Here is a 22,129-nt window from a genome sequence, read left to right as displayed (position 1 = left end):
TATATAATTTATCATATTTGATAATAATATTTTCTATGTCAATAAAAAATATAAATTTTATAATTATACATTTATTATTAAGTTACATTATATATTAATTTATAATGATATTATGATAACATGTCTAATTTTAAAATATATTTAATATTAAAATTATGATCCATTTTAATTTAAATGTATTCAATTATATCAAATAAATAATAATATATGTATAATTTTTTAATATTTTTATTTTTATATTTAATAAATATATACATTATATATATATATATATATATAAAGACCTATTAATAAATTTATATTTTTATATTTTTGATAATAAATTAAATCAAATATAAAAATAAAATAATTAAAATTAATTTATTTAATAAAATAATCTTTAATATTCTTTTATATACATTTTGGTGCATCTTTTTTGTTAGGAGCAATTTGCTCTCGTGGTTTGTTAAAAAATCCACCTGAGCATCGGATTCTTGATAAATATACTGTTATTAAAAAAAAATATTTAAAATACCATAGTTTGGAAAATAATTCCAAATCTACGGCACTTTTGAACACGTAGGATGAGATATGAAAACCCATTCCCCCTTTCCATTTCCCTTCCCGTTTTTCTCTCTTCCCTTCTCGTTTTTCTTCTCTGCATCAAAACTCCTCTGCCCAAAAACCCATTATCCCGCACGCTAATCATGGGGTGGAGATCCTTGCCTCAACACCAATAGGAAGGAAGTGAAGTGCAGATCTAAGAAACCATTGCCCCCGATGTTTTCTGTAAGTTTTGTGGTTATATTTGATGGTGTGGTTGTGTTTGGTCACCGAGAAAGTGTGGGAAAGTTGTAAAAAAAATAAAGTTTTTGTTTTTTTTTACAATGAAACGGAGTAGACTAAAAATAATGGAGAAAGTTTTAATTTTTTTTGTGGTTTGGCTTGTTGTGATTCTGTTTGGTTGCCAAGAAAGTGTGGGAAAGTTGAAAAAAAAAATTCCCAATATTTCCTACCAGTCTAGCCCGCGCACAGGGTATCTGTCCAATTTTTTATTTATAAAAAAACATAAGCTATTTGGTAATCTGATCATGATTTGAGGGGAAAGGTGATCATGATTTGAGGGGAAAGGTTGTGTTTTCAGCGTGGCTCAAAAATCGTGGATTTAGGGTTTGTGAAATTTAAATCCAATGGCACAAAAGCAAAGAAACCCTTGGACAGATCTAGAAAGCACGGAGCAAAAAAAAAAAGCCTTTTTTTGTTTGTTTTTTTAGGGGCTTTTGCATGGACTTTCTCGGAAATCAAAGGAGGATGAATTTTCCTGGAAAGCAAATGGGGGATGGATTTTCTTGGGAATCAAACGGGGAGTGCAAAAACTTGGGAATCAAATGGGGGTTGCAACAAAATAAAAAATAATAACCTGATTAGATTAGTACCTGCAATAATTGAAATTCAAATTCAAATTCAAATTTAAATTCAAGGAGATTCTTCACTTTTTATTTGTTAAAATAAAAAATAAAAAATACTATCTTTTTTTTGTTAAAATTAAAAACAAATAAGAAATATTTTTATTTGTTTCATTGCTCTCAACTGTTGCAAGAAGGTATGTTGATCTTTAATAGGCAATCCACATACATCAGTTGAAGAAATTCCCTTTTCAAAATTCGAAATTTTTACTGAAAAATTGTTGAAAGTGTCTCTTCAAGAGACACTTTCAGTATAAACCCAATTTTTTAAAAATTATGAACGGCGTCCGAATATAATTCCATTTTTTTTGTAATTATGGAAGGTGTCAGCATAAATTCAAAATTTTCCACTGTTTGAATGGAAATTGTGGAAAGTGTCTTTTGAACAAGCACTTTCAATATAAACCCAATATTTTTAAAATTGTGGAAGGTATCAAGAGACACATTTCACAATTCCCAAAAAATGGAATTATATTGAAGGTGTCTCTTGAAGAGACACCTTCTATTATTTTAAAAAAATTGGGTTATACACACTTTCCACAATTTTCATACATTAAAGAGAGACATATTTAGCTTTAAAATCATTTCCACAAATAAAATACATATTGGATTTTGTGAAATTGTGTAAAGTGTCTTTCCAAGAGACACATTTAGTATAAATCTAATTTTTTGGAATTCTAGAAGGTGTATCTTGAAGAGACACCTTTGGTATAAATTAAAATTTTTAGGAATTGTAGAAGGTGTTTTCTACTGCCATACATTCACTAAGACACGGACTTACATGATTCCGTTAGTGGGTGCTGATAGAAGCAAAGCTAAAGCCATGTCAGCTTGTCATAGTGACAGATCAGCTTGGCACCCAAAACATGTGGCCTTCAAAGTGCTCAATGTTAAGCCAGGAACAGTCCCTGTCTGCCATTTCGTTCACAACAATGCCATGGTTTGGATTCCAAAATAGCCTGATGATGAAATCAACGGAAAGATTTAATCCTCAAGCCCAGTTGCATTGTTCCATGTAATAGTCGTTTCTAGTATCAATGGTGTGGTTTGAACAAATGCAGGTTAATTTGAGAAGAATGTAATGTGGAATGCTATTCATCAATCTTTCTCGGTTTATTAAAGGAATATTGTATATATTGTTGTGTGGTATAATATTCAGTAATTAATGAATCACTATGAATTATCCTATATATTGTACTTGGGCAAATGATCTTATTTATATTTTTAAAAATTAATTTTAAAATTTGAATTAGTAATTTTTTTAAACCTTAATTTTAAAAATAATTTCAACCCTTTTAACCAAATATTTCATGTTAAAAATTATTATTATATATATATATATATATATTTAGAAATCCTTATTTTACTTCAACAAAGATCTTATCGGGCTATTTTAACTTATACACCTAGTTTAAAAAATGGTAGTTTGGAAAAAATTTCTTAAAATATGATAGTTATAAAACTATTGATAAATTTAGGACATTTATTTTTGCCTTTTTGAGACACTTTTCATAATTTTATAAAATTGAATTTATGTTCAAGGTGTCTCTTCAAAAGACACTTTTTCATAATTCCATAAAATTGAATTTATTATGTTAAAGGTGTCTCTTCAAAAGACACTTTTTTCATAATTTTTTTATTAGTCATACACGTTAAAAAAAAAATGAAGTTATACTAAAAAATATCATTTCCACAATGTCATAAAATCAAATTTATACTAAAGGTGTCTCTTGAAGAGACATCTTCGACAATTTTCATATTAGCCACGTGGAAAAAAATTGAATTTACATTGAAGGCATCTCTATAATTCAACAAAATTGAATTTACACTAAGGTGGCATTTGTTTTTTTTTTTTGTTTTTTGATAAAAATAATTTACTTTCAAAATTTAAGTTGTTTGTTTTTCTAGTTTTTGATGACTTATTTTATTTTTGCTATTATTTATTTATTTATTATTCATTTATAGGGCTTATTTTGATTGTATTTATTTGGGCTCATTCCATTTTAATTTTAGCCCAACCTAAGTCCAACCTAGGCCCAACTTTCCATACCCAAATGTGAGAACTAATCCTAACCATTCTTTTTTCCTTTTTAATCTCCACCATCCATTTCAAAAGTAAAACCCTAAAAGCCCATTTTTCCCCATGCCGCCTCCTCACAGCCTCCATCATCCTTTCTCATTCTTCTTCTCTTATTTTCCTTTCTTTTTCTTTTCCTTTTTTTTTTCTTTCCATTTCTTCATCGACTCCACCACCACCAAGTTGTCATCGGCGGTGCTACTACTCGCACCACTTCCAATCGTCATCCCCCTCACTCTCCGACTATATATTCCCTATTTTTATCTCTTTTAAGTTTTTATTTTATTATTTTATTTTATTTATTTATTTTTACCTTTTTTTTTCTTCTTCTTTTATTTTCTTTTATGCACTGCCACAAACGTGCCCATGTCTTCATTATCACTCCCCATGACCATCGATTGTTGCATCTCTATTCGTGGGTTAGGAGATAGGTAAGATTTCATTTACTTATTTGTTTTTTTTATTATTTCATTTTATTTTAATTTTCTCATTTGTTTTTATTTTTATTTTTGTATTTGGCTTGACGTTATGAGATTAGGGCCTAATTTGCTTATTGATATGGATTTTGGGCTCATATGTTATTGGTGATTGAAATTTGAGCCTATTATATTAGTTGGATTTGGGTTGATGTATTTATTAAATCTTGTATTGGGCCTGACCCTTTTTGCTAATACATGATTGTGGCATTTTTTTTTTTTGGTTGCTAAGAGCGGGAATAGAGGTGTAGCGTTAGTTGGAGCAATTGGAGGCAAGGCATGAGCATGGACAGAAAGTTGGTGAACCTGATTTGGGGATAAAGGGACCATCTTGCAACCAAAGAAAGGGAGGAGGGAAGGACGGTTAAGGAGGACGACTCTTTGGATTTTTCTAGAAAAACTCTATTTGTATTTCTTTGCTTTTTTTTTTTTATTTTATTTTTATTTTTTTATTTTTTTTTATGAGAGGTTTGACATGTTTGTGGGTATTTCTAAGCTTTGTTGATGAAGCTGTGGAGAGCCATTAGATTTGGGTTGCACTGAAAATAATATCCTTTTAATTTCTCAAATATTATTTTCAAATATTTATAAAAATAATGTATAAAATATCATATTATGAACTTGAATCAGTCTTATTGTGTTACACAAAGGATGTCGAGGGTTGTCCTCCGTGTAATTTATATGTATAAAATATCATATTCTCTATGTTAAAAAAAAAAAAAAATGATGTAATTTCTAGAGAAGAACTTGATGTAGCTTATTAGTTTTTTATTTGTAAAAGTTTTAAGTTGACCACAACTCATGATTTTTCCCTTCACATCGAAGGGTTTTCCTTGTAAAATTTGTATCTTGATTTTTGTGAATTATGTTAATTTATCTTACTCGTTTTATTCACTTGATATAGCTAGATTTACATATTTGTTTACATGAAAAGGGAAAAATCATTTATTTGTTTTGCTTAGATTTGTTTTTGTATTTGAATTATTTTGAAATAACTAGTTTTCCCAATAAATGGTATTGGAGAGTTTAGATATTTATGGATTTTATTTAGCTAATTAAATGGAGGATTTAGGTAACAATGGTAAGTAGAATAGGTGGTATCTCTTAATAAATCTTTCTCCCTCAATTCCTTTGAATGGTGACGTGCTTGAAAGATTTTGGATAGCAAAAGATGTTGCTTATGATTATCTGAATTTTTTTTTGGTTGCAAGGTATTTGTTGGAAGTCAAAGCAGTGTATTTTTGTTTAGTATAATCATGAAGAATTTGGGTATAGATTCTAAGACTTGGTCCACTAGAAAATCACCAAAAATAGAGATTTTGAATTTCTTGATGATCAAATCATTTCAAAATTTGGTAAGTTAGAAAAACCAAAATCTATTGATGATGAACTAGTTGACCCAAGTATAGTTCATCCATCAATACTGTGTCTTGATGATAAGAGAGATGTATAGGACAATCATGATGATGTCCCTCTAATGGATGATGAGCTCATAGATGAAGATGAGCAACTTGGTGAGAATCTTAGTTAAGAAGATCCGATAGCTAGATTCGATTCTAGAAGATACTCCCTTATTTAGTATGCGATGATCACTAAGAAGAGAGCCAAAAACTTACCAAAAGGTATTATCATATGAAAAGAAGAGTGATCAAATGTCATACAAGAAGAGATGAAATCTTTATAGGAAAACCACAATATATGACTTGATAAAACTACCTAGATGTAATAAAGCTTTAAAATTAAAACAAATGGTGTCAAACTAATCACGTCATATAGGTTCAAATCATAGGAACCTTATGAGTTAACGAAGTGATTGATCATTAGGTATGTAGTAATGTTACTCCCTAGGAAAATGATGGTTGAAAAATGACCATGTGATGGGCGTGTGAAGGTTGAAGATGATTAGGCCTACTATAGGCCTTTGGATAAATCAAGGCTCAAGATAGGTATATTGTGTGCAATTTGTCAAGCTTCACTATGTACCTTCAAATGGTTAAATCTCAAGGTCAATGTGAACCACATAGATAGGATAGTTTGACATCATTGGTAGCTACAAGCATATATATCATGTTAATTTACTTCTTTTGTTTTGTTTGCAATATTTTTTCACTTATCTAGTATGGTGGGATGTAATTAGTTAGACATACATATCTTGTATAGTAGTGGAAGAACTATTTCCTTTATTTTTTTACTATGATGGAACCCATGATAAACATTGTCATATCATTTCCCAATACTATAAACACATCATGTTTTCTTCTTTTGTTTTATTTGTAAGATTTTTTCACTCTCCTAGTGTCAGTGGAACTTAATTATTTAGATATGCATATCTTGTATATAGTAGCTCTTAATTATTTCCTTTGTATATTAAAATATTAAGAGTTACTATAAAAGACATGCGTGTCTAAATAATTAAGTTCCACCAACACTAGGAGAGTGGAAAAATATTCTTGCAAACTTGGGATATGATATGACAATGTTTGTCAAGGGTTTCATCACAACAAAAAGACAAAGGAAATAATACTTCCAGTGCTATATGTGATATGTGAGGAAAAAAAATTATTATTTTAACTTATCTCTTAAATTCTTATTTTCTATTACTTTCTCTTATTTCTCGCCAACCAAATATGACATGCGAGAAAAAACTTATTTAAATTTGTAATTTTTTTTGGATTGAACTCTCTGCGTAGATAATTAAGGGAAAGACATTGCTTATTTAGTTCCAATGATATTTGATCATCTATTAATCAATAATGGAGACCTCATTTGATTAGTTGCATATAAGATTAAAATGAATCTTAGAAGATAAATCAGTGCATAATCAATGAATCGAGAAACTACAGAAAATTGGAATAATCTAATATATTGACTTTGAGATTTGAACCTAAAATGCCAAATTCAAGTATTTCCAAATCTAAATCTATCATTTGATTAGATTTAGACTTGTATTAACTTTAAACCACCTTGTTAAGATTAAAATCTAACATGTTTGTGTGGTTCCTCAAACTGATTTGAGAATTTTTCTAAAGATTTTCTTTTCATTTGACTAGTTTTAGTTAAAATCTTAATTTCTATATCTTTATTTGATTGAGCTCCATAATCACTTTTGGTTTTTAATTGTTTGATGATTAGAAAGATTATTGGTTCTATAGATGATAACCCAACCTACTGTTGACCATATAAATCGATCCAAGCTACTATACAAAGTAAAGAACATTTTATACAAGTACAGAGATTAAGGGTCAAGTTAAATCTATTGTTTACCTCAAACTCCCTCAGACTACCATGTGGATCAAGTAGTTTTCCCAACCCCATGTCCTCTCTCAAAAACCCTTAATCCCTTTGTAACATCAATTTCTATTCAAGACTTTACTGTCCTCTTATGTGGTTGGCTCTATATTCAGATTCTTATATTTTCTACTCAAAAGAAAAAGTCAATTAAGTAATTTTTGTTTGTTCTTATTCAAAATCAATGAAGTAGTTTTTGTTTGTTCTTATCGCATATCATGTTATATATGTACAAAATCTCTTATGTGACGGGAATAGATTTTTCATTTCTAGATATATCAAAATAATAAACACTCATGTGATGCATTTAATAAGTAAAAATAGAAGTTTTGATAAGAAAAAAATAAAATTCTACCTTTAATATAAGAGTTTCCTTTTTTTTTTTTTTTAAATGATTGATATTATTTAAAAATAAAAAGAAAAAAGAAAAAAATATATCAAGCCAACACTTGGAGAAAGCATCTTTGCACATTTTTTTCTCCCAACCTCGTTCATCTATATTTAATATTCTTTTTTAAAAAAAAAAAAAAACACTACTTTGAGAAAGCGTCTTTGCACTCTGTTTCCGTCAACCTCTTCTATATTTAATACTCTTTATTTATATATATAAGCACTCCTTTGAGAAAACATCTTTGCACTCCTCTTAAGATTTTTTGTCATGTCCAAATAGTTAGCAATGACTGCACATCTCTTCTCTCTTTACAAACTTTAGTTGAAGGAGGAATGCAAATGAAAGCCAAAGGTGAGGGCATAGGTTAGGATTTGATGAGTGTAAAGTAGGGATAAAAATATAAGTAATCACGAATTCATGTATAGGTATTTCGATTTTATGGATTTATATGAGATATATCGATAAATATTGACACAAAATATCGGTAACCTAAAAAATCAATAAATATTGACACATTAATGAATAAATAGCATCAATTGCACAATACATGCATTAATCCTCAAACCTGCATTTATTCTAAGTTTTTAACCATTCATACTACAAACAGCTTTAAGATGGAACTGATAATGCAGCTGGGCTTGAGGCTTTCAGCTTATCCCTTACTTTGGAATCCAGACCATGGCATTGTTGTGAAGGAAATGACAGATAGGGACCGTTCCTGGCTTAATTTTGAGCACTTGGAAGGCCACATGCTGTGGGTGCCAAGCTGACGTATCACTGTGACAAGCTGCCATGGCTTTAGCTTTGCTTCCATCAGCACCCACCAATGGAATCATGTAAGTCCGTGTCTTAGCGAATGTATGGCAGTAGAAAACAGCATATGGGTAGTTCATCTTATGACACACCACTGATTTGTCTGCAACCTTCTTCATTCTCACTCCAAATTCAAACTCTTGGCTTCCCATTCTAACCTCATTCGTCAGCACATTCACATTTCTTCCGAGCTTTGAAGTGCTGAAATCGATTAGGGACTCTAATGATGTTGCACAGAACCTAGATTCTCCATCCATGGCAGGCTCCTCACAATCTTCTATCTCCTTCTTCATCAGCTCAGCTTCTGCAGATTTTTCCTTCACTGAAAGCCGGTTCAAAATTTCGGGTAGCTTCTTAGATGAAAAAGGTATGGAGTCAGCAACTTGACGAGGCAAGAACATAGCTTCATTTGTAGTTTGTGGCAACTGCAGCACCATTTTTGTACCTGGGTGCAGATCTGTTTGCAAGAAGAAGTTACCTATATTTAAGCCATCTTGGGCCTGCTTTTGCATGAATGGTTGAGGGATTTTGTTGAACCCATAGTAAATCCCCAAACAAAAAGCAGGGCAGAAGCATTGAAAGAAGTTACACCTTGATTTGCAAATTTAGCAATGACAAAGAAAATTATAAGCTTAATGTGAGATTGAATGACCTAAAAGAAAGGATGTTGCCACTGAGTCTAGAGATGTATTGAAACAAACCAGGCTGCAAGTGATCCTTCACAGCTTTGGGCATGGGAGTGTGAGGCAAACCAACTTCCAGTAACCTCAGAGGTAGAGAAGCATGGCTTACTACCACCACACCTGCAATTAAGTTGCATTAATCACAATAACACAACTGAAGAATATTGATTGACAATATTCATAACAAAATGAAGAGGAAAAAGATGTGGACTTACTGAAAGAAAAGCCAGAATGGGAAGAGGACGAAGGAACTCCATTAATGGTAAAAGCTCAGAAACTCAGAAATTGAGACAAGAAGCTTGCAAGTTGCATGGAAAGCAGTGAAGTGTGTTGGTTTCTATATATAGAGATTTCTTGATATTTTGGGAATACTTAAACAAATGCTGAAAAAATGGTTTTCTCTTTCATTATAAAAAAAAATTAAAATCAAATATAATTAAATTAGTTTAAATTTTATTTATTTTTAAATTATTTAAATTTCATAGGTAAAATAAGTCAAAATAAAAAAAAAAAAAAACATACAAAAATAAATAAATTTTTTTATTACCTTTACTTTTTCTTTTGGTGGTGGCAAAAAATTCTTTCTTGAATTCAAGAAAGGAAGCAGCTAGCCACTAGCTTTCAACACTAACAAAGGCTTCAACTATAAGCAGAAAAAAGTACTCACAATATCTTGCAAGGTTCTAACAGAGATAATCCATCCAATGCCCTAAATGTTAACGGAAGGAATAAACAATTGTCTGGCAAAACACATATTCACTTTAGTTGCTTTAGAATAATCTTTTCTTCTATAAGCAACCTCAAGAGTTAACAATCCCTAAGACAGCCACCAGTTTAATAATGCTGTTTTCTATAACCATATATACGGTAACACCAGAATCCCATCAGATAACAAAATCGCATTACATGTCTAGTCTGCCTAAAAGCAAATTCACCTTTTATCCATAAGAAGCATAGGATGCTGATGGGATGTGCATGTGCCATGCACAATTGTGTATGGCAGTCTTTGTCATAGTTAATGGCATTCAATTTAAGCCTGACTATGCTACATATATATCTTATTAATGAGAGATATATGTTTTTTATCCAGGCCAATTAAACATCTCTGATCATGTACAAGAACAACCAATTCAATTCACTCTCTCTTCCCAAAGTACAGTGTGTTTTCTGACCCTCTTCCCCTTTCTGAACTGTCCATTCTTCTGTGGATCTTCTTCAAGGGCAGCCACCAAACTATTGTCATCTTTGAGTTTGGTTGGTCCATTTTTTTCATTTTCTTAGGCAGCTCCCAGGGCCATTAATACAATAGCAGAGATTGAAGATTGAAGGCAAAGGATAGAAGCTTAAAATTAAAAATTGTGAAGTTATTTATTACAAAAAAAAAAAAAAAAAAAGAGTGGATCAGCATCGGCACTTGTAAAAATAAGCCCTCTTCAATATGGATTCTAATTCATCCCCCATGTCATAAACTTCTAGGGTTTTCGAGATTGGTGGCCTCCAACCACGGAAGGATTCTGGTGAGGAATGAGTTCGTTCATTTTTGTTGTTCATTTGATATAAGAATCGTACTTTTTTGTATTGGTTATGCCATAGAAATTATCACTCTCTTATGAAATTGGAAAATCCAAGATGTTTTGAGATTGCAAAATTTGTCAAACTCTCTCTAGCTATGTGATTCTTTTATAGTCCTGTTTATCTGGCAGAAGGTTTTCAAAGGAAGGGAGTAATTTCAATGCAAAACAACAGGAAACAAGAACACGGAGTCAAATCAAGCAATAACATACATTCAGAAAATGCATATTATTGTTTAAAAATTGGTTAACAATTCTTATTTTGATATTATTATTTCCTCCAACAACCAAGTACAAGTGAATGACAAAGCTTCACTCTGCACATTAGACAAGTGAATGACATGGTACAAAGGCAACAAAAAACAACCCAAGCAGGCAAAAAATAGCCCACAAAATCACACAAATGGTTTCTCAAAGTCAAAATCGAATCACACAAATGTATCCACAAAACCCATGAGCATCTCTACAAAATTCATTGAACCTGTAAACTCATCAAACCCACTCCCACAAAGTCAAAATTCCCCACAAAACTTCAAAATAACCATTGGCATGAGAATCATAAAGAATCGTACTAGAGAAGATATTAATAAACCATTTCCAAACATAAAACAATCATTCTACCTATGGTTTAACCCCATTGCCGAGAAAGAGGAAGAACGAAAGTTGAAACCTAAATAGAGAGAAAATGGGGAAGAAATTACCTGAGAAAGCTTGGTGATGGTCGTGGAACCAATGAGCTACACAATGATGAGGTGAGGGTTGGGATCGCCGATTGCAATTAAGACAAGAGAGCTACAAGGGATGGGCTAGGGTTGGGCGTCGAGTGTCGGGTTGCAATCGTGATTTGGGAAGGTTTAAAAAGTTTGTTTTTTCTATTTAGCCAAAAAAAATTGAAAATTCAATAATAAGTCATCAAAAACTAGAAAAAAAAAAACTTAAATTTTGAAAGCAAATTACTTTTAACAAAAAGTCGAAAAAACAAACATCGCTTTAGTGTAAATTCAATTTTGTGAAATTATAGAGATATATGCCTTAAACGTAAATACAATTTTTTTTTTCACTATATGGCTAATATGAAAATTGTGGAAGATATCTCTTCAAGAGACACCTTTGGTATAAATTTGATTCTATGACATTGTGGAAATTATATTTTTTAGTATAACTTCAATTTGTTTTTAACGTGTATAACTAATAAAAAAATTATGAAAAAAGTGTCTTTTGAGGAGACACACCTTCAATATAAATTTAATTTTATAAAATTATGAAAAATGTCATAAATGAGCAAAAAGTATTCAAAATTTATCAATAGTTTTGTAACTATCATATTTTAAGAATTTTTTTTTTCCAAACTACCATTTTTTAATAATTATTTTTTGAACTAGGTGTGTAAGTTAAAAAAAGCCTGATAAGATATTTGTTAAAGTAAAATAGGGATTTCTAATATATATATATATATACTAATAATAATTTTTAACATAAAATATTTGGTTAAAAGGGTTGAAATCATTTTAAAAATTAAGATTTAAAAAAATTACTAATTCAAATTTTAAAATTAATTTTTAAAAATATAAATAGGATCATTTGCACAACTACAATATATACACTAGGATAATTCATAGTGATTCATTAATTACTGAATATTATGCCACACAACAATATATACAATATTCCTTTAATCAACCGGGAAAGATTGATGAATAGCATTCCACACTACATTCTTCTCAAATTAACCTGCATTTGTTCAAACCACACCATTGATACTAGAAACGACTATTACGTGGAACAATGCAACTGTGGTTGAGGATTAAATATTTCCGTTGATTTCATCATCAGGCTATTTTGGAATCCAGACCATGGCATTGTTGTGAACGAAATGGCAGACAGGGACTGTTCCTGGCTTAACATTGAGCACTTTGAAGGCCACATGTTTTGGGTGCCAAGCTGATCTGTCACTATGACAAGCTGACATGGCTTTAGCTTTGCTTCCATCAGCACCCACCAACGGAATCATGTAAGTCCGTGTCTTAGTGAATGTATGGCAGTAGAAAACAGCATATGGGTAGTTCATCTTATAGCACACCACTGATTTGTCGGCAAGCTTCTCCATCCCCACTCCAAACTCATACTCCTGGCTCCCCGTTTTGACCTCATTCGCCAGCACATTCACATTTCTTCCAAGCTTTGAAGTGCTGAAATCGATTAGGGACTCTAATGATGTTGTACAGTACCTTGCTTCTCCTTCCATGGCAGGCTCCTCGCATTCCTCTAGCTCCTTTATTATCTCGGCTTCTGTGGATTTTTCTTTCAGGGAAAACCGGTTCAATATTTCAGGTAGCTTGTTGGATGAAAAGTGTATGGATTCAGCAACTTGATGAGGCAAGAAAACAGCTCCATTTGTAGTTGTGGCCAAGTTCATCTTCATTTTTTTACCTGGATGCAGGTCTGTTTCCAAGAAGCTACCTATTTTTGAGTCATCTACTTGAGCCTCTTCTCCCGCGGGTTGAGAGAATTTATCGAAGTGGATGTGAATAGTACAAGAGGCAGTAGAAGCATCGACAGAACTTAGACCTTCTGTTGAATTTGCAAGTACAGCAATTACAAAGAAGAGTTAGAAATGTTAGTCTAGACAAATAATTTTCAAGAAATAAAGCAAATAGTTATAAAGAACAATCTTTACTCTGCAGTTTAATTCTATGATAGGAGACCATAATTAGAATCAGTAAAAGATGTTGCAGAAGAGTAGGGTAGAGATTTAATGAAACTAACTGGACTGAAACAGATCTAGTACAGCTTTAGGCATGGGAGTGCGAGGCAAAGCCAACTTCCAGTAATCCTCATCAGGTAGAGAGGCATGGATTACTACCACCATCACCTGCATGCATGCCACCAAGTTCATTTATTCATGTAAGTTCCATTACAACGAGATAATTAAACTAGCACATGAGTGTCCTGAAGATCCCTTCTCAAGAATAGGTGTTTGTAAATGTGGATATAAACAATTTTATCACCAATCATGTGACCCCTCAACCACCACTGCTTGGCTGGTCTTTCTTTCACGAATAAAAACAACTAAGCAGTCAATTTACGTTTTATGAAGTGTCTATTTGTTTAATAATATCCTTTTAATTGTCAAATATTTATAAAAATAATATATAAAATATCATATTATGCACTTGTGTTACACAAAGGATGTCAAGGGTCGTCCTCTCCCCTGATCTTATAGGGTTGAAGCATCCGATTAGTTTGAGAGTATTGGAAAAGAAGTGAAACTTGTCCAAAAATGATAAAATCTTAATCAGAAGAAGAAAAAATATATCACCACACTATATTGAAGTATTAGAGTATGTCATTTTCATACAATATTATCATATTAAAAAATAAATTAATTAATTAATATTTGATATTAATGAAAAACATTTTTGCAATGATTTTGATAACATTTTATTCAATAAAAAAATTGGAAAAAATGTTTTTCAAATAATTCTTTAATGGCTATTTTTCCCAATGTTAAATTTCTATCTTAATCATCAAATTTACGTCTAAATGAAAACTGAGGGTCTCCAACGGGCCGGGCTGGGCTGGCCACTAAGCCCGTTGACTGGTCACCGGGTTGGTCGGGCCGGGCCCTTGGTAAATCTAAGGCCCGTGGCCCAGCCTGTGGGCCCTCAAGCTGGGCGGGCTAGGCGGGCTTGGCAGGCAGGCTGGGCGGGCTTGGGTGGGTATTGGGTAAAAATTAAAATACTTTTGAGTTTTGAAGGGAAGGGGATTCGAACCCTTTCCGTTATGGATCCATAAGCATTCAAGGAGAGCTAGCCACCAACTGAGCTGACCCTCTTTTGTGTAACTAGCCACCAAATTTTTGTGGTGTATATTATCCATCTTCAAACCGAGTTGTCATGCAAATAACTAATATTTTTATTGTACTTTAAAAATATTTAAATTTGATATATTTAATGATGCAATATTTGCAATGATAGAAAAATTTAGAAAATATTGGGGAGAAATACCTTTAATTTTTTTTCTTGGTTTAATTGTGGACCCTAGATTGAAATTTGAAGCTTTGAATGAATGGTTAACAATTATTTATTTTAATGACCAAATAAAAATTGAAGAAATTAAAAATGAAATAAATTCATTATTATATAATTTATACAACTATTATAAAGAAAAATATGGTGATGATATTAGTTCTATTAAATTACCACCTACATCTACAAGCTCTTCATCTTTTTATAAAGGAGCTCTAGAAATGTTAAAAAGTCGAAAGAAGGCAACAAATAGTTCTCCAAACAACACAACTGATTTAGATAGATATCTTAATATTGATTTAATTTCATTTGAAGATGATGAAGATTTTGATATTTTAATATGGTGGAAATCACAACAACACAAATATCATGTACTTTCTATCATTACTCGTGATGTACTAACAGTTCCTATGAGTACAGTTGCATCAGAAGTTACTTTTAGTGCAGGTGGAAGAGTAGTTAGTGATAAATGATGCAGCTTAGCGTCGGATTCTATTGAAGCAAATATATGTGGGAAAGACTGGGCAATAGCAGATAAAAGGATATTTGATTCTATTCAAGAAGAAAATATGCTTGTCGATATAGAAAAACTAAAATCTTCAAGATCTTCATGGATTTGCGATAGTTCGCCATCACCGCCAAGAGATAATGATTAAAATATTTTACTAAATGTATGTCATATTTTTATTTTTATTTTTGTGGTTGAAAAGTACAAATGATTGACAAATAAGTAGGTGTCAACCTAGTTGGGATGTATTTATTTTGTAGTGATGTAAACTTTTCCCACATTTTCAAATGTAATGTATACATTCAATGAATAAAATAGTTAGCACTAAATATTTTTATTAATGTAGCATTTTCTATTTCTTGAATATTTATATATATATATTTTAAGTGGCGGGCCAGCCCACCGGGCCGGGTCGGGCCTAAATTGGGGCCCATGGCTCGACCCATCCAGAAATGGGCTCAGGCCGGGCCGGGCCGTGGACCGCAGGCTTTTTGGAGACCCTTGTTAAACTAGCGAAAGTGATCATGTAAATTGACAAAAACCTAACAAATTAAATTAAGTGTCACGATTGTTGGTGTCCGGCGGCACCAAGAATTTATTTCACGGCCACTCTGGCATGGATGGAATGATGGGCACCGATAGTAGGGTTCAATGAATAATTTCTAGTCTATTTACTTTGAAAAAAACTAAAAACTAAAAGTAACAAAATCTATAGACGATAATTCCATGTTTATATTTTTATTTAAAAATTAACATAATAAGTGTCCTAGGATATCTTTCCTATTTTTGTTTTTAAATTATACAATAATCAAATTTTGTATAAAAATTAAAACTTTTTATACAAAAAGTATACATTATATATTTAAAATATTTAAAATTGGTTTTAAAATTTTAAAACTTAAAATAGTCAAAAAAAATAAAATAAAAAATGAATACTTCATTTTTTATACACTTTTTCAAATAAAGAGGAAAAGTAAATAAAAGAAAAAAAAAACGAAAGAAGATAAAAATATATATATATAAATAAAATTAATAAATTATTTTAATACACGTTTTCAAATTTATTTTATAAGTCTTTCATATAAAAATTAAATAATTTGAAAACTAATTTTAATAATATTTATATTTTCATATTTTTTTTGTAAGAAAATCAAATATGAGAAAATCATTTTTTCAGTATTTTTTTATTTAATATATTCTAAGAACAAAACATAGTTATATTTTTTAAATAATTATTATAACACTTAATTTTTTAAGTAATTCATTACTAACATTTTTACAAATATTTTGATTAAAAAAATATTGATTGAGGACACGAGAGAACTTGTGATCACAATAATGGATAACATGAAAGGCACCATCACTTATTTCAAGAATAATTAATTAATTAATTAATTCATTAATTAAAAATAAAAATAATAAATTGATTTTAAAAATTAGACAAAATAAAAATAAAAAAAATAAAGAAGAAAAAAATATGAAAAATAAATTTAAATACAATAAATTACCTTTATATGCTATTTAAAACTAATTTCAACACACGACAAGTGAGAATATGTCATTCTCAATTTATGAAGTAAAATTGATTACAAATTCTTGATTCGTCCATCTTTCCAACTCAATATCCCACAATATCTCAATCTTCAAATGCAATAGATTCATTCCTAAACATGGGAAGCCTTCCGTCACAATTTAGAAATGTCTTTCACTTATTCTTATATAACCTTACATAGTTATCAAAATACCCTTATGTATATAAGTGAACCAAGAATCAATCCAATCATTATAAATATAGTCATTGAGGTATATGAGTTTAAATAAGGATCGATGGGACTTATAGGACAGTACTAGCTCCCTCATAATCAAATTTTGAAGATGACTCAACATCCCGCTATAAAAAGTCAATTGTACTTCAATGTCCTATGTATATTACAACAAGACACTAAGTCAGATCCGTGACCTGCTCCACTATACATAGTTTTCTCATGAATTAGTATTCATAATCTAGTAAGGTAAAAACTATTAGCCTCTCAAAATCACCTCTACCATTCTTGAGTTACAAATTTTCCTATTGTGTAATCAATTGACATGTCTTAGCTCACTAAGAGTTTATCTCAAATTCTACTTAAAAAACTACCATGATTATAGTTTACCTAAATACACTTTCTTAAAACTACCTAAGGGGACACACTGTCTCAAAGTCCATGAGATATCATGGTACCTCTATTAATAATACTTGTTGATGTTGGCTTTCATCAACAATAACCCAATTCATAAGGAATATATGATCACTTTAGGATCTTAATAGTTGGTCAAAGCCACTACGAATGCAAAAACTCAATATTCTCTTAAGGTCAAGAGACAATGTATCATAACAATTTGGTGAAGTCATGATTATCTCATACTTCGGTGAACTTACATCATGATTCACTGCAGATTTCGTCTAATGTGTAACTGCACACAGTAGTGCACTTATCGTGAGAGTCTTATCTCGATGCCCAAGACTAGTTATTTCTCCAACTAAGAGGTAATGCATTACAATCTCAAATAGATTGCCTAAGTCCACAGATTAGTTGTAAACAAATCATCAACTTGCAAGGAACCCATGACTTGGATTTTTTTATACAACTCCCAATTCACCTAAGTTATGTACGATACAAGAGATGCAAGTCAAGATACTCATAAAAGAGATGCAAGTTAGGATACTCATAAAGTATAATGCATAAAACAAAGATATAAAAAATTTCAATTGAGATATTATTAAATAAATAATAAACTTTACATTTGTTATATCATGGCATGCTTTTAAAGATTCTATCATAACATATCATACCAGTTTTAAGTAACCAATGGTGCCCTTTGCATAGAGATTTACATGCCACTTGAAAAACCATAATGGTCCAAATAAAGATAACTGAACAACTATGATTAGATTATCCTACATAAAGATCTTCAACCACAATATTAAGTAGCATGTTCATTTCTATCTATAAAACCACCTTGAACTCATCCACTTTATTTCCTAGGAGAAAGGGAATACTAGAGCCAATCCTTTTCTAATAATCCCTTTTTTTTTCCATCTAACCCTCACTAACTTCATTGCCATGGGTAGTTGGACATTGCACTACTCTTTGTGAGTAGGACTTCTTATAAAAAAAGCTATATGGTCCGTGTGATTGCAACCAATTAGACAAGGAGTTACTAAGCTTGTCCATAATCAACTTGACCCTAGAGTTCCTATACTAACAAAAAAGTTTGATGAAAAAGATATTGTGTTGTTAACAATGAAAGGTTGTCAACAATGGAACATGATGATTACAAGATATCTAGAAAACACACTAAACTGTATTACCATAAATCTCAAAATTATCATGCTATTAGTTATTAACTTATTAACCATGAATTGTCTATTGTGAACCATAAACTATGAATCATAAACTCTAAACCCTAAATATACGTAGTCTTAAGATTGATAACGATATACCTAGTTGGCTTGCCTATAATATTTTGATTCATAACAAGGTAAGATTGCGGATTAGATTAGACCAACTCCAATTAGGTTAATTAAACTCACATGAAATTCAGCTTGCTAATCTAAGAATTGGGTCGGCAATAGATTCTTTTGGGCCAATACTCTGTGCCTGCAAAGGTGATTTTTATGTAGGTTTTCCTTTATATTGTTACGTCTTGAATTAGTCGTATTTTTCAATCGTAAAGGAAAATACAGCCGTCTAAAGATTTGGGCCAGCCCGAGCCCCAGGGATTAATGGGCCGGGTTTGGGTCCATTGTCATCTGCCTTTCCTGTGCACATGGCACTTGTTGGCGGTCATTTCGGAAAATTCAAACCTCTTGAGTGACTTCCTTTTGCAAGCTTGTATGTGCGGGACCAAGATTGCTCAGTCTCTCCGCATGGTCCCGTGAACTCGGTACTGAAATAGTGCCATAGAAGCAAAGCTTTTTTGTTTTGTTTTTTAGTCTCTTTTGTTTTCTTGTGACAAGGAAACCCTTGATAATGACTCATCCTACAAACATGTCACGTTTTTCTATTTTTGTTGTAATAAAAGAAGATGCAATGGCTTTGATGGGAAGTTGGCAATTGGCAACCTTATCTCCAAACTGTTTCTCTGTATTTAGTTTAGTTTGTAAGAGTTTTTTCACTCACTTGTGTAGGTGTAGTAATAATCATTTAAGTTATGTTTGATTCTAAAAAAAATATTAAAGAATATGGGTTTATCACATATTATTAAAATTAATTATAAATTTGTGTATTTTTAAATTTATGGCCCATATTACACATGTATTGTTTGGCTTCAGGGCACAACAACATTAATCTTATTCAATTCTTCCTCCGGCCATATATGAAACAGTGAAGGTTATTTCCAATATTTCATATGATTGGAATTAATATAAAAAAAAAATATTGGCTAATTGCTTTGCTGAGGACTATTGCACACAACATATATATATATATACCATAATACTCCTTAATTAATCAACCTGGAAACATTGATGAATACATAGCATCAATTGCACACTACACACATTAATCCTCGAACCTGCATTTATTCTAACCATTCATACTACAAACAGCTTTAAGATGGAACTGATAATGCAACTGGGCTTGAGGCTTGAGGCTGATTCTTACTTTGGAATCCAGACCATGGCATTGTTGTGAAGGAAATGATAGACTGCGACCGTTCCTGGCTTAATTTTGAGCACTTGGAAGGCCACATGCTGTGGGTGCCAAGCTGATGTATCACTCTGACAAGCTGCCATGGCTTTAGCTTTGCTTCCATCAGCACCCACCAATGGAATCATGTAAGTTCGTGTCTTAGTGAAGGTATGGCAATAGAAAACAACATATGGGTAGTTCATCTTATGGCACACCACTGATTTGTCTGCAACCTTCTTCATTCCCACTCCAAATTCATACTCTTGGCTTCCCGTTTTGACCTCATTCGTCAGCACATTCACTTTTCTTCCGAGCTTTGAAGTGCTGAAATCGATTAGGGACTCTAATGATGTTGCACAGAACCTAGATTCTCCATCTATGGCAGCCTCCTCACACTAGCTCTTCTACCTCCTTCTTCATCAGCTCAGCTTCTGCAGATTTTTCCTTCACTGAAAGCCGGTTCAAAATTTTGGGTAACTTCTTAGATGAAAAGGATATGGAGTCAGCAACTTGACAAGGCAAGAACATACCTTCATTTGTACTTTGTGGCAACTGCAGCATCATTTTTGTACCTGGGTGCAGATCTGTTTGCAAGAAGAAGTTACCTATATTTAAGCCATCTTGAGCCTGCTTTGCATGGAATGGTTGAGGGATTTTGTTGAACTGATTGTGAATCCCAAAACATCTGGCAGCAGAAGCATTGAAAGAAGTTACGCCTTGAATTTGCAAATTCAGCAATGACAAAGAAAAATTATGAGCTTAATGTGAGATTGAATAACCTAAAAGAAAGGATGTTGCCACTGAGTCTAGAGATGTATTGAAACAAACCAGGCTGCAAGTGATCCTTCACAGCTTTGGGCATGGGAGTATGAGACAAAACCAACTTCCAGTAACCTTCAGAAGGTAGAGAAGCATGGCTTACTACCACCACCACCTGCAATTAAGTTGCATTAATAACAATAACACAACTGAAAGAATATTTGATTGACAATATTCATAACAAAAATGAAGAGGAAAAAGATGTGGACTTACCGAAAGAAAAGCCAGAATGGGAAGAGGATGAAGTGAGAACACTCGTCAAGTTGACTCAGTGGTGGTGGTGGTAGTAAGCCATGCTTCTCTACCTTCTCTGAGGGTTATTGGAAGTTGGTTTTGCCTCATACTCCCATGCCCAAAGCTGTGAAGGATCACTTGCAGCCTGGTTTGTTTAAATACATCTCTAGACTCAGTGGCAACATCCTTTCTTTTAGGTTATTCGATCTCACATTAAAATATTTTATCCCGAACACCCATTTGGAACTGCAATATTTTAAATATTTAACATAGCTTCATTTGTGGTTTGTGGCAACTGCAGCATCATTTTTGTACCTGTTTGCAACTGAGACAAAAAGCTTGCGAGTCGCATGGAAAGACGTGAAGTGTATTGGTTTCTATATATAGAGATGTCTTGGATATTTTGGGACCTACCATTCCTTGCAGGCCTGGTGGCACTCACATGCTTAACTCTTTCGTTTTAGTCGGCTTGTGCCATCATCCTTATCTGAATCTGATAGACACTCATCCACTCTTGTTAAGTCTTATTCAACAGTTAAAATAAAAAATAATAAATAAATATATAAATAAAAAAGATGAAAAGTGTGTGCTCTTGCACAAATAAGAAAATAAAAACCCAATTTTAAAAAATTTAAATTTAATACATTTTTTAGAAAATAATTAAGATTTTGAATACTTTTCAATTAAGGTATTAATTTTGAATATATAAATACTATATTTTAACGATACATGTATTACTTTGACCATTCGAGATATTACCTTCAACTTTAAATTGGATGAAATTTTTTATTGGTATTATTAAGAGCTCATTATTAAGAAAATGCTTTCATTATTAATTAAGAGCTCAATTTAGTTAATAAAAAAATAATAAAACTTAATAAAAAAACAAAAAAACCTAAGGCTATATTTAGTTTCTAAAAAATACTAAAGAAAAAAAAACAAATACTAAAAGAAAGGGTTTTCATTTCATTATAAAAAAAAAAAATCAAATATAATTAAAATTAATTAAAAAAAAACTATCTATTTTAAAATTATTTAATGTTTATATAATAAATAAAAATAAATTAATTTAATTTAAAGACACATATAAAATAATTTATTAATTTAAATTTTATTTTATTTT

At 31.6% G+C, this 22,129-nt stretch overlaps 2 protein-coding genes and 1 long non-coding RNA gene across 6 annotated transcripts; 1 reads left to right on the top strand and 2 right to left on the bottom strand.

Annotated features, from left to right (window-relative positions):
• Positions 1 to 3,614: 3,614 nt before the first annotated feature.
• On the top strand, positions 3,615 to 4,567 carry LOC117910561. The gene is made up of 2 exons (XR_004650700.1): positions 3,615 to 3,953; positions 4,231 to 4,567. It is a non-coding gene; the product is annotated as an uncharacterized LOC117910561 (long non-coding RNA).
• A 3,662-nt stretch (positions 4,568 to 8,229) lies between these two features.
• Positions 8,230 to 21,329, bottom strand: LOC117910552 (BURP domain protein RD22-like). Of its 4 annotated transcripts, XM_034824655.1 has the most exons (4): positions 20,986 to 21,329; positions 20,733 to 20,887; positions 20,484 to 20,638; positions 8,230 to 8,812 (listed from the first exon to the last, which is right to left on the bottom strand). In XM_034824655.1, exons 2-4 carry the CDS (start codon positions 20,813 to 20,815, stop codon positions 8,337 to 8,339), a joined length of 714 nt encoding a protein of 237 aa, XP_034680546.1. In that variant the 5' UTR covers positions 20,816 to 20,887; positions 20,986 to 21,329; the 3' UTR covers positions 8,230 to 8,336. The 4 variants fall into 4 exon arrangements, 3 of the variants coding, with proteins under 3 accessions (XP_034680546.1, XP_034680545.1, XP_034680549.1); XM_034824654.1 differs by having other exon boundaries at positions 20,733 to 21,329; XM_034824658.1 differs by having other exon boundaries at positions 20,484 to 20,669; positions 20,782 to 21,329.
• LOC117910551 (BURP domain-containing protein 3-like) lies at positions 12,390 to 13,467 on the bottom strand. Its single transcript, XM_034824653.1, has 2 exons — positions 13,422 to 13,467; positions 12,390 to 13,315 (listed from the first exon to the last, which is right to left on the bottom strand). Exons 1-2 carry the CDS (start codon positions 13,450 to 13,452, stop codon positions 12,579 to 12,581), a joined length of 768 nt encoding a protein of 255 aa, XP_034680544.1. The 5' UTR covers positions 13,453 to 13,467; the 3' UTR covers positions 12,390 to 12,578.
• Positions 21,330 to 22,129: the final 800 nt, after the last annotated feature.

Source organism: Vitis riparia, unplaced genomic scaffold, assembly GCF_004353265.1.
Source record: "Vitis riparia cultivar Riparia Gloire de Montpellier isolate 1030 unplaced genomic scaffold, EGFV_Vit.rip_1.0 scaffold776_pilon_pilon, whole genome shotgun sequence".
NCBI lineage: Eukaryota > Viridiplantae > Streptophyta > Magnoliopsida > Vitales > Vitaceae > Vitis > Vitis riparia.
This window is presented reverse-complemented; position numbering and strand designations above follow the sequence as displayed.